At 55.7% G+C, this 11,998-nt stretch overlaps 2 protein-coding genes across 2 annotated transcripts; one reads left to right on the forward strand and one right to left on the reverse strand.

The window, feature by feature from the left end:
• The first annotated feature begins 2,222 nt into the window (after nt 1-2,222).
• On the forward strand, nt 2,223-4,643 carry CDEST_07656 (Putative glycoside hydrolase family 16, concanavalin A-like lectin/glucanase domain superfamily). The gene is made up of 2 exons (XM_062923815.1): nt 2,223-3,193; nt 3,309-4,643. The coding sequence occupies exons 1-2, from the start codon at nt 2,664-2,666 to the stop codon at nt 4,243-4,245; spliced, it is 1,467 nt and encodes a 488-aa protein (XP_062779866.1). The 5' UTR covers nt 2,223-2,663; the 3' UTR covers nt 4,246-4,643.
• A 482-nt stretch (nt 4,644-5,125) lies between these two features.
• On the reverse strand, nt 5,126-5,506 carry CDEST_07657 (uncharacterized protein; the record flags this gene model as incomplete). Its single annotated transcript, XM_062923816.1, has 1 exon — nt 5,126-5,506. The coding sequence occupies one exon, from the start codon at nt 5,504-5,506 to the stop codon at nt 5,126-5,128; it is 381 nt and encodes a 126-aa protein (XP_062779867.1).
• Between the last annotated feature and the right edge of the window lie 6,492 nt (nt 5,507-11,998).

Consider the following 11,998-nt stretch of genomic DNA (forward strand, 5'->3'; position numbering starts at 1 on the left):
CAACGCAGCAGTAGCAGCAGCAGCAGCAGTAATTCGACTGGGTGCTACGCTGCTATCGAAAGACTAACGCATGCGCAATGCAGTGCAATCGGCCCTCTTACCCGTGAGAGAGGGACAGTGCAAAGGGTTGGGCAGGGTGACAGCATCCCTATCAGCGCATGCGTTGACAACTACCTATCCGCACTGCAGATAGTTGCATGCGTGACAATCAATAGCATGCAGTTGAGGGAGCCATATGTGGCAGCGAAACCGGGGCTAACTTTTCTTTTGCCCATCTTGAGTGCCAACTTGGGACTGACAAAGGCGGCGGTCCCGAGAGTCCCAATCAGATAGCCACAAGCCGGTAGAGGCTGGAGGCGTCTGTCAGCTCGGATCGGAACAAAGAACAGCATCCACCACGTTGGCGGGAAGCTCCCGGAATATCGATCTTGGACGAAGGGTTCCATTCGGACGTCCTAGCGTGGGGCAGAGTCACTCTGGCGAGGAACGCTGGATCGTCGGACGGTGGGGCCGGTATAGACCTTCTCTCGGCTGGATCGTTGTTGATCAAGCACTTGGTTTGCTGCTCGCCACGGCGGCAGAGCAGGGCGGTCGAGTGACATCTGGAAGCATATTTGTTTTGTTGCCGATCTTCAACTCGAGCTTGAACTACGGATCATCCAAGAAGCCGGTACTGCATGGAGAGGCTCATCCGATGTTCTCGGTGCGGTGGGCATTGATGTTGGTTGAAGAACGGGGGCACTGGCCCTTGCTTTGGCCTCGCCATTTTGTCAGTCTCGTATCGCTTTGGGGAAGACAAGGGCTCTCGTTTGTATGGCGTGTGACGACCAAACAGGCGCACGGTCGACGAGCTTTGACGCCATCGCGACGTGGCGGCCACGGCGTTTGACGTGAGGGTGGAAATTGCAGTAGGAAGCCAGGAGACAGCCAAGACGGGTTGAGGCAGACGGATTCAATACTGTCGGGGGCGTTGACGGATCTAGTCCTGAAGAGGTAGCATACACCTTATCGCGTCTTTTTCGTCCGACCAGCGACTTGGTGGGGAGTCGGGGCCAGGGGGCCCTGATGCAGGAACAAGGGCATCAACGCACGGTTGAGCGAACCGGCCGATGCATGCACGCCACACGAAGCTAGCCGACGCACCAGTAGGAGTTTGGGCCAGACCAAAATCCCTTGCTGCTTTTCTGGTCCCTCTTCCCATTGTGATCAGAAAGAGAGGGGGAGCTGAATGGACCTGGACCTGGCCCTGGACCTGGAAGCCGTCAGAGAACGCAACGCAACGCACACAGGGTGGGACGGATAGAGCAGCGGATCAGACAGGGGAAAGAGAGAGACCGGCGGCAGCTGGGCTATCATATCACCAAGGCTGAGGGCGAAGCGCCTGCAAGTTGCCAATAGTGAGGTTTCGTCAAGGCCATACTCGCGACTCGGTATCTCTCTGTTGATGACTTGGTCCTCAATTTGGCGTGCAGCTAAACGGGAAGCGCCTAGATGAGAGAGGGAGCAATGTCGTTGGGTGGTAATGTTGGACAAGACCGGACCGAACGGACACACTGGAGTGCTTCAGGTTCGAGGGCAATGACGATGAGTCCCACTCCCAGTGTAAGGTGTGGTGATGGATGTTTGGCAATGGAGAAACGAGTCGGGCCCGGCCGAACTTAACAAAGGCCGGATCCAAAGCCAGTGACGCGGGGGAAGAAGAGGAGGAGGAAGAGGAACAGGGAGTGAAAGGAGGCGAGAAAGAGAGAGTGTGTACAGTGTACAGTGCGCGTAATTTCCACTCTCAACAATTGTACTTGGTGGACGGTAGCACCAATGGGCGCTACAGTAAACGCTAACAAGAAGTAGCCCCGGCTTCACCTACACTGTAATGGGGTTGCCGAAGGGCTGCCGATATACCGTGTTAAAGTTGACCAATGCTACTTAGCTGCACACTGTAACCGGCATAACCGCTGAGGAGGGAAGGAACTCACAAAGGCACGACGAGAGCTGGGAGGAAGGAACCATGGAGGCAGCATGGACTGGACTGGACTTGGACTGGCTGGGCCTAATTGGGACCAGCCAGCTGGAGCTTGGCTGCTTTTGTCCCACATGCATCATCCCCTCCACTCCCCCCCCTCCAGAGAGCGTCTTTGACGTGGGAAACAACAGAACCAAACGACGTACAGTATTACTACTGCGAGAGATAGAGAGAGTGGGAGTGAGTGGCTGAAAGTGCCGTACCCATTCGCGCACTTGACCCTTCCCGATCTTAGTCTTGTCCAGGAGCGTCCTCGAATCTGCCCGCGTCCTCCGTCTACGTCTACGTCTACGCCTACGCCTTTTGCTTTTACCTACCTGGCCTCGCCTCATTTTTCCTCTGGGAACGCCCAACTGACATTCTTTCTTCTCCTCGTTGCTCCGCTCGCCGTCTGTCGCTCGCCGTCCCGAGCAGTACAAATCTACCTCCTGTCGCTCTTTTTGACAGTGGTCACCGACGCGTTTGCTGTTCAATCCGTCTGAGTCCTTTGGCCTAGTCAGACCGCCGCAACCCCGTCACTACTATCACCATCATCACTGTCATCACTGCCAACGCTCGCTCTGTTTTCGTCTCTTCCCACCGCGAATCTTCAACAAGTGCCGGCTTCACCACGCCGAGACACACCCTCTCCTCTCCATCCACAATGGACCAGGACCACTACGGCCAGGGCTACTACTCCCGCCCTGTAGCCGGAATGCCCTCGACAGCTACCACGGCCTCGGCCACCCCTAATCGCCCCAGCACTCCCAACACAGAAAACAGCCGCAACCCCTTTGGCGACGGCATCGAGTCACAGGCTTCTCAGAGGGGCCCCGTCGGCACGAATCCATTCGGCACCCCCGCCGTCTCCCGTCCTGCCTCGAGCTTCGGCTCGTCCAGCGCTATCGGCGCCCGTTTTGATGAACGCTCTCAGCGCTACTTTCACTCGAGACGCATTCGCAAGGAAGACGTCGAGAAGCCTTGGTTGGACAAGTCCGACCCCAAGGAGAAATGGGTCACCATCATCCCCATCGTCGGCATCTTCATCGGCCTCGCAGTCTCGGGTTTCCTCGTCTGGGACGGCATCCGCAGCGTCGTCAAGCACAAGTACTGCCCCGTGCTCATGGAGGACTTTGCCTCGGGCAGCCTGGACTCCAACGTCTGGACTAAGGAGGTCGAGGTCGGCGGCTTCGGGTACGTTTTTTTGTTTCGTTTTTGTTATTGTCTTGTTCCGTCGACATTTTCCTCATCACCATCCGATTGGTAGGGGATTCCGCCAAGGCCCACTCCATGCTGACCTATCTCACAGCAATGGCGAGTTTCAGATGACTACCGCCGACGACGAGAACGTCTTCATCAAGGACGGCAACCTCTTCATTCGTCCCACTCTCACAGACTCGGCCCTCATTGAGAAGGACACCGTCATTGACCTGCTCAAGGATGGCACTTGCACCTCTGACCAGCCCTCGTCTTGCATCGCTGCCACCAACACCACGGCCGGCAACTCGTCCATTGTGCCACCCACCAGGTCCGGTCGCATAAACACCAAGAAGGGCGCAACCATCAAGTACGGTCGCGTCGAGGTCGTCGCCAAGCTGCCCAAGGGCGACTGGCTCTGGCCCGCTATCTGGATGATGCCCGTCGATAGCACCTACGGACCTTGGCCGCTGTCTGGCGAGATTGACATTCTCGAGTCCCGCGGCAACAACTGGACCTACAGCCAGGGCGGCAACAACATCGCCTCGTCCGCTCTCCACTGGGGCCCCGACCAGGCAAACGACGCCTGGTGGCGCACCAACAACAAGCGTCAGGCCCTGCACACAACGTACGCCGACGGCTTTAACACGTTTGGTCTCGAATGGTCCCAGAAGTACATCTTCACCTATATCAACAGCCGACTGCTCCAGGTTCTCTACACAAACTTCGAGGAGCCCATGTGGCAGCGCGGCGACTTCCCCCAGACCAACTCCAACGGCTCCCGTCTCGAGGACGTTTGGAGCCAGACGGGCCGCGCCAACACGCCCTTTGACCAGCGTTTCTACCTCATCATCAATGTCGCTGTCGGAGGCACCAACGGCTGGTTCGAGGACGGCAAGTCGGGCAAGCCTTGGGTTGGCACCAGCCCCAACGCCAAGAAGGACTTTTGGCAGGCCCGCGACCAGTGGCTCCCCACGTGGACGTCGCCCGAGCTCACTGTCTCCAAGGTCTCCATGTGGCAGCAGTGTGACGGCAACGAAGAGTTGTAAAAGCAGCCGTCCCCGGCGCAACTTTTTTCTTTTAGTTTCCATTTTTTTTTTCCATGGACAGCAACACATAGACGGCAACATGCTATTAGTGGATAGACGACTGGCGCGTAGTGCGTTGCGGTTTCACACAAAGGACGGCCCATCATTTTGGAATACCGATAACACATGGGATGTTACCCAGGTGCAACAAGCACATGTATTTGACGACAATGTCTTGGGCTTATGATCAAGATATTGGGACACAACATATCATTATCTACCCTATCTACCTTAATGAACTTTGAACAACTTACACGTACACAAAGTTGTTGCCCTCACTTCGCATAGCCCCTTGTGAAAAGAGAAGTGGAAACAGAAAAGATTCGGTTGAGAGACAAAGAATGAAACAATGACACCAATGGTGTCACCAAGCGTGCAGTAAACTGATCACATCGACAGGAGACCCTACAGGGCTGTATCCCTGCATCTCAAAGCTGAACGCAGACGGTGCAGAAATTACTACTGCAGACAGACGATGCATCGTCAAGCGACACGTTCTGGCGGGAGGCATGCTTCCCTTCTGGGTCTCGTTGCAGAGGCGGCATTTGGTCCAGCAAAGACCCCGGGCGAGAGATAGCTCAGAATCAATAAACCCACGCAACCCTGCGGCGGTGACTGGCAGCACTGCACTTCTTGCGTTGCAGACAGAGGCAGGCCAAGAATCAAGGGTGAGTGTGCAGGTTGAGACCCTGGGCCTGCTGGTCCGGCCGGGCCGTAGCTGATCGAATCATGTTCGTAGTCGTTAATTGTTAGAGTCTCTATGCCTAAGAGGGATGGGTGAGCTGCAGCTGTCTGCAATGTCATCAATGCCCGCCTACGTTTTTGATGCAGGCTGGTTTGGTCAATGATTTGTCACTTTGGCCTCTGCTGGCACCCGCGGCACTGATTCATTTTTGCTCTCGAGGGGTAAACTCGCCGCGTCTCCCCTCAATGTATGTCTGACTCGGCCGAGGAATCGAGGCCTCTGACCCAAGGAGGAGGCGCGGATCTTGGGGTTACGGATACATGGTGACTCGGCGTTTTGCCGATGATCAAGGTTTGCCTCTTTTTCTGGCGTATCAGGACGGCGTGGGAGCACAAACCGAATCATGACACAGACGAGTGAGGCTATCAAACTCGATATACGGATAAACCATTTTTTCTTTCTTTCTGGATTTGGGGCGCGAGGGGAAGACTCGTTCTCGCACGACGGTGTGCAACCGCAGGGTTTCAATTGGAACATCAGTATCAGAGAGGCCTCAGGTCAGCATCTCCCCCATGAGAGTCATGAGACGAGTCGCCTCGCGAGCGAAGGCGAGGGAGGGGGGAATTGCCGGCACGAGGGCGGGTGAATCATGGGTTGGAGGATAGAAGAAACCTCATCGAGACCCATTTTTCCTTTTCCTTTCCGGGCTTCTACAGCGTCCGCAATGTATCCAGAAAAGACTTACATTTGGAGACGGCGGCTTCAGGTCGACGTCAAAACTGTCGCTGCAGATGGATCGCAGTAGGGGGGGGAAGGATGTCAACAGACGATGCCGGAGCATCTCCGGTGGTTTTTGGTTTGCTTCACCGAACCTCCTTCAGCGACTCAGGAACGGACTCGTAGGGATTGTTTTAGCTCACGGGTGTTCGTCCTGTTTGTGAAGGGGGTAGTTCTCCGTTTGGTGGGAAACACTGCCAGAGAGCGCTCTTCTCTGCCCTTTTTAGTGGAGATTCCAGGGAATGCCTTGCTACCTAGGTAGACGGACTCTTACAGGGCACCTACTGGTGTGACATGGGATTACCCCGGAGACATTCGAACTTCTGAAAGGGTTGTTTCCCACACTTTCCCAGTGTTCCACTCCGTGAAATTAGACGTCCGCCAGTCTGACAGTCTGCTCCGTCTATTGTTGGTTTGCTCGTCGCGGGATATTGGGCCAAGGGCCCAAGACAAGACTCCGGAGTGACGAACGTCTTGGTACGTTGCCCGATCTCGATTCATCGCCGTGCTCCGCGGACCGCAGGAGTGTTCTTTCTTTCTTCCTTTATTGTACCGCTGCCGGCCGGTGAAGTATTTTCAGATTGTAGGTTTACGTACGTCGCACAAGACGAGCCATCCCCCAATACATCTTACATCATACGAGCTTGCCTCCTGTCGCAGAACAGACCCCCAGTCGGTGCGAGCGAAAAATCTAATGTCGAGTTTCCTTCCGCCTGCCTGGGGAGACTTGCCGTCTGAGAGCTTGCCATCGTTTGTTGCGGGAGCCGTCCCGGACCTTGACCGCGTCGCCGGCATCTATCCTCGTCCTAGGCTGCCACGGGAGATTCAAGCCCCATTACACATAGTTGACAAGCTATCGGAGTTCTTGCTATAACCGGGGAAAGTCATCCCCCCTCCCCTCACGCTAGGGTCCGTCGTGGCCGTATGGACAACCGATGGAGAAACGCCGCCTTGACCTCAGCTTGAAAAATGGGCTGTTGGAGTCTGGAGATGGAGACTGGGGATGGAGGAAGGGGGGGTTGTCGGACTGCGGCAACCTCTTTGACTCTTTTTGATTACCCAAATCTCTTGACGGCACCCCAAAATGGAGCCGCACGCGTTTGTTTCTTTCCGGAGGATCCGCCCGTCGCGATTTTTACCCATCACCCATGCCGGTGGGCCGGAAAGATCCTCCCCGAGGAATCTCGCCGACGAGCTAACCAACCTGGCTTATTCGCCAGAGGGCGACGCGCGGACGGCAACGTGCTGAGGATCATAGTGAAGGAAGGGAAAGAAAAGAACAAACACAATGCGGAACCGTCGCAAGGCCGGCCGGTCCGCCAAGCTGTCAGTCACCGTCTGTTATAAGTGCCTCATCGTGCGAAGCGGTGCATGTCAAACATGCGTTCGAAGTGCCCGTTACCGCCTCTCCGGCAGATGGCAAGCCGTTCATTCCACCTAGGCAAGGCGAGGCCAGGCGATGCAAGTTATTCAGACGCCGGCGCTAGCTCGCTGTTCGCAAGGAGACACTGCGATGTCCCGCTCTCTACTGGTCTCCTATCTTGACAAGGGGTCGCCCGAACCGTTGAGGCCTAGAATCTGAACCACATACTTGAGAGGGGGGCTTACGAGAGGGAAACCCGATGAGCCCGGCAAAAGTTTGGGCATCCGGCAGGATGGGGGGCATTTGCTATTCCGGGCATAGGGGTGTCGAGCGGTGTATCAAGCCGGGATTGGCAACCGACTTTCTTTGGCGATAGCTCGAACGACCCAGGACGATGGTTGGTGGTTTTTTTTCTGAAATGAGGACAAACGCCACGAGCGAGCCGCCTGGAACATCCCACGTTGCGGGAGCCCATTTACAGGGCTGCGTATGGGCTGGAGCTGGTATCCTTACGAAACCTATCCTTCAGATGGTCCTGTCAAGTCGTGGGAAACCACGTTTCTTCCGTGAACCCCTAATCGGCGAGTCGCTCCCCTTCCTTATCACTCCCGCGAGGACTGTGCGCGTGCAATAGTCCAGCGGGACGGGGCCGGTTGGTGAAGCCGCGTGGTTTCCTCCTGGCTGGGAGGCGGCGCCAGAAACCTCCTACCCCTTATCATGGTCTGGGTGGAAATTGGATGCTCTGCCACGATATTTCTGGCCTGGGCGACGGAGCGACTGGCCCACACCAAAGGAGAGAAAAGTGAGCCATGGATGCTGGTGCCGCAAGCTCTGGTCCCAAGTCAGAAAAGCTTGTTTTTCTCGCGAGGAGGCATGCCGCCGACGGGTGACGAGAGCATGACTTGATATTAGCAATTATGATAAGAGAGTGGTGATGCCGGAGCCGGCAACTCGAGGCAGTGGTCCGCGATAAGCTTAATTGCGTGGGAAGACCAGGGGCCATGTCGAAAATGGAGAGCAACACGCTCGCTTGGACAAAAACCCCTGTACCAATGAGCTGGCACTCTCGCAGCAATTGTGTCAGTGGGTGGTGGAAGCCCCTGTGGCAAAGGCCACACTGAACTCCTGTGAACTCCTGTCACGCCCGTCTTCTCGCGCCCATTGTATGGCTGGAGGCCTGGCCGGAACCTCCCGGCGGTTGCGTTGTGTTGTCGGCACGTCCCATCTCACACCGCCACCATCGGTATCAACATCCTGCGAGAGATCCCAACGGCGAGTGAGTCGACTGGTTAGCCGTCATGAGACGGGGAGATTGTGTGTGTGTGGTATTCGGAGCCTCGGATTGGTGGGTTTGCACCTGCAACACCGCGAATACGAAGAATTGGCGCCTTGGACAATACCCCAAAATAAGCACAACCACAACCGGCCGGATGCACAACCATTGCCCCCTTTCCAGCCTTCGTCTCTTGGGTTTGCTTGCTTTCAGTGAGACCAGGTCATCCACGTTGGTTGTTCAGCCCTTTTGCCCTACACTGCCACAACATGGTTCCCGCTCAATTGGCAAACAGGCTATTGAAGAGCCACTGGAGGGTTTGATGATGGGTGACTGGGGGTGGTTTGGGGCCCGAATCTCGTTTGCCGCGCTCACTTGGACAAGTCACTACGTCTGACCTGTATTGGCTGGCGGTATCTGCGCTGTTCCCGTGCTGGCTTGTCGTCACCAATTTTGTTTTGGGCAAACGCTTCATGTTGTCGTGTCTTTATCCGCCCTCGCCGGTCTGCTTGCCCCAGACCATGGAAAGCTTGACGTCTGCTGCATTGTCACAAACAAAACAACCGAAAGATGACACCCGAGGTTCTAAAGCGTCTTTCATTCCTGACTCGGACCTCGAACAAACACCGAGACCCTGCGATACGAACCATGACGGCAAGCTCATGAAGAACCCCCCCCCACCGGTTTCCTCTCTTTTGAACTCACACCGCTCTCGGGGCGGCGGCACCGTAACATTTGTCCCAAGCGTGCGCACCCAGGCCCAAGCAGATCAGAGACAGTAGGGATAGGCGGCTGTGTCGGCATTCGACCTCGTCAAAGAGAGGGAGTGTAAGATAGAGTACAATGGATAAACGAGGGACCTTCACAGCTGATGAGACTTTCCGCCGTCCGGTGTACCAAAATCCAATATGGCGCCGCCGTCTCATCTTCCCTTAGCAGCGGCATCATGGCTTTGGGCCGGCCCCTGTCAGTCTCTGCCGAGTGAACCTGTGCCTAGACGTTCCAGAAGCCATTTTTGTACTCTCACCGTTAGCGCCCAACAATATTTTACTAGCTACTTTTTTTTCTTCATTTTCTTTTGCTTTCTTCTTTTTCAGGAAACGGGCTCTCACCTGCGTCTCGTGCATGATGCATGGCAGGCTGCTGCTGGTGTGGATGAACCCCTGTTCCCGCCACCGACCGATGCTCCCCTCGCCGCTTTAACAGCATCAACACTTTCTCATTGCGGGAAGCCCTGCGAGGCACCGCTCGCTAGGTACATCGTGGTATCTGCAGCAGGGCGGGCATGACGGTAGCTCCCTTGCCTGTTGATCGTCCCGAAGCCATGCAAATTCGCCGTGGCGCTTCTGCAGTGATTGCTACGTTGCGACACGTTGCCTGTTGTTTATCGCGGGAGTCGCTCGCCTTCTTTGTCGGCAAGCCAGACCCCAATGCCAAATCCGGCAATCCCATCTCTTTGTCGTGTTGCCGAGTGTCCGTCCCAGCAGCTGGGGATGCCCGAGGGAGGCGTTTCACGGCGAAGACAACCAACAGTCTCTGGCGCGACTTACCCGAATCTTTGTGCACCTCCTCTCGGGCGTCTGACTTCTTGCGGAGGGTTTCTGGTACTGAGCAGCCGCATTTTCAGCTCTAGCACATTGTTGCAGCTATTGACTGTTTAGTATCCTCACCCATGTGGACGGGTGGCTTCTCAGCCCGCCCAGATTGTCAACTGGCCGTCTCGGAATGGTTGAAGGAGGCATCGTGCAACAGTTTGGCGGCTGGTTGTGCTGCGCGAACCGATAGAGCGTCGAGCTAGTGGCGCAAGGAGATGAGCGCGGGCGACCCCGTTCAGGCTGCTGGGGAGGACCTCATCTCAATCAAAGGCCTCAAAGACGGTCCGGATGTAAGCTTGGCTAGGGGCTGAGATTGATGTGACCTGCTATCGGAGGCTGAGGGAACGGTGATGCGAGCAAGAGCCACTTGTTAGATTGGCGCTGTAGCATGACCAACGTCATCGACTCCATAGGGCAATAGCTGCCGAAAGACAATGCGAGACAGCAACAAAGTCCATCTCTCTGCCGTCACCTTGGCTCTGATTCGAGAGGAATAACGGCAGTTGCGCTGGTAAGTTGGCATGGCATGCACCAGTCATTTGAAATCGACCGTCGGCCATCGCCCATTTGTCGGGAAGGGACAGTCACCCGTTTCCTCCGTCCTAGCGCTGTGGCTAGTATTGATAAACAAGCGTTGGCGCACTTTGACAAGACGAACAAAACGGAGAACGGTGGTCCCGAGGATATGTGGGTTTAGCAACGGTGACTGAATGGTCTTGAGCGTTGGCCTCGTATCCTTCCGTGATAGAGGGCAGGTGTTGGATCGTGGGTATTTGGCGCTTTGTTTGGGCAAGATATCAAGGGCCGGAGTGGGCATCGTAGGTTTCCTTGGCCGCGTCAAACTCCTTCAGGCGTATCCGCAGTGCGGCAGGGAATTGACGGTGAGAGGAGCAGAAAGAAGCCGGTACATGCCAAGCAGCAACGATACCAGCGTGGACTCGGTGTATGGCCCGGGACGGTGGTCAGTGACACGGCTCGGCTTCGGGTTTGGCAGATAGGCCATGTCGATCTTGAGGCCGTCGAATTCGCGGACCCGGGAATGCGGCTCCAACGCGTGTTGTGTACGTCAGACAAGTTGGTTGGACAAAGACTCTGTCGAGCATGGGGACAGGGCGTAAAAACAGAAAAAGAGGCCTATTTGCTTGGAGGTGCATGGGATGACAACGAGACGACTGCCAAGAGGTGGATTACGGGTAAAAATGGCAGAGCGCCTCCCCGACAACCGCGCAATCGCCAGGCCACGCCGTCGTCGCTCGTGTGGCTCTTGATTATCAAAGCCAAAGTCCCAAACGAAGCCGTGAGCCGAAGCCATGGGAGGCCCAAGGTGAGTCTGACGGAAAAGATAAAGATACGCACAGTGTACGAATACATAGCAGCAGCTAGCCAACACTGAGAGTATTCGTGCCCTGGGTGGCAGCTAGTAGGGCAGAACGGCGGTTTCCTCCCGGGGCCGCCTAGCGCTACCCAAGTCCCAACCATCCAAGAAAGGCACACAGGCCAGCGGAAGACACTGGCTCAGGCACAGGCGCAGCGCTACGGCACGCTAAAAAGTAAGAGGAGCCAAAGTGGGCCGCCTCTTTCTATCCTTGTCGAGTCCTTTGACCCCTGACCCCGACAAAACCATGCCCCACTCCTGGAAACCTCCCACACCACACACTAACACACTAGGTAAGGTTAGTAGGTAGGTGGGCACTTTCGGTAGGTACGTACACAAGTCACCTTCTTCCACCCTTTCCCTTGTTCCTTGTCGTGTTTGTTTATCCACAATATTTTCACTTGCACCTTCCCCTTCAGCACACACGGAACAGTTCCTTGCCCCTTGGCAGCTACGATGTCCTCAGTCCAGCCCCAGGCCTGTCCCAGTTCTCAGAAGGCAGTAAGCTCCCGCCACCACCCATCTCCTAGTTCTCTTATTATTCTCCATTTGTACAGTACCTGTTATTTGTATGTGGTATATTCTGACTCTGTACAGAGGACTCCCCTTCCATCATTCTGTAGGCTAAGCCAGTTGGAGTCAAGTT

This window comes from Colletotrichum destructivum, chromosome 5, assembly GCF_034447905.1.
Source record: "Colletotrichum destructivum chromosome 5, complete sequence".
NCBI lineage: Eukaryota > Fungi > Ascomycota > Sordariomycetes > Glomerellales > Glomerellaceae > Colletotrichum > Colletotrichum destructivum.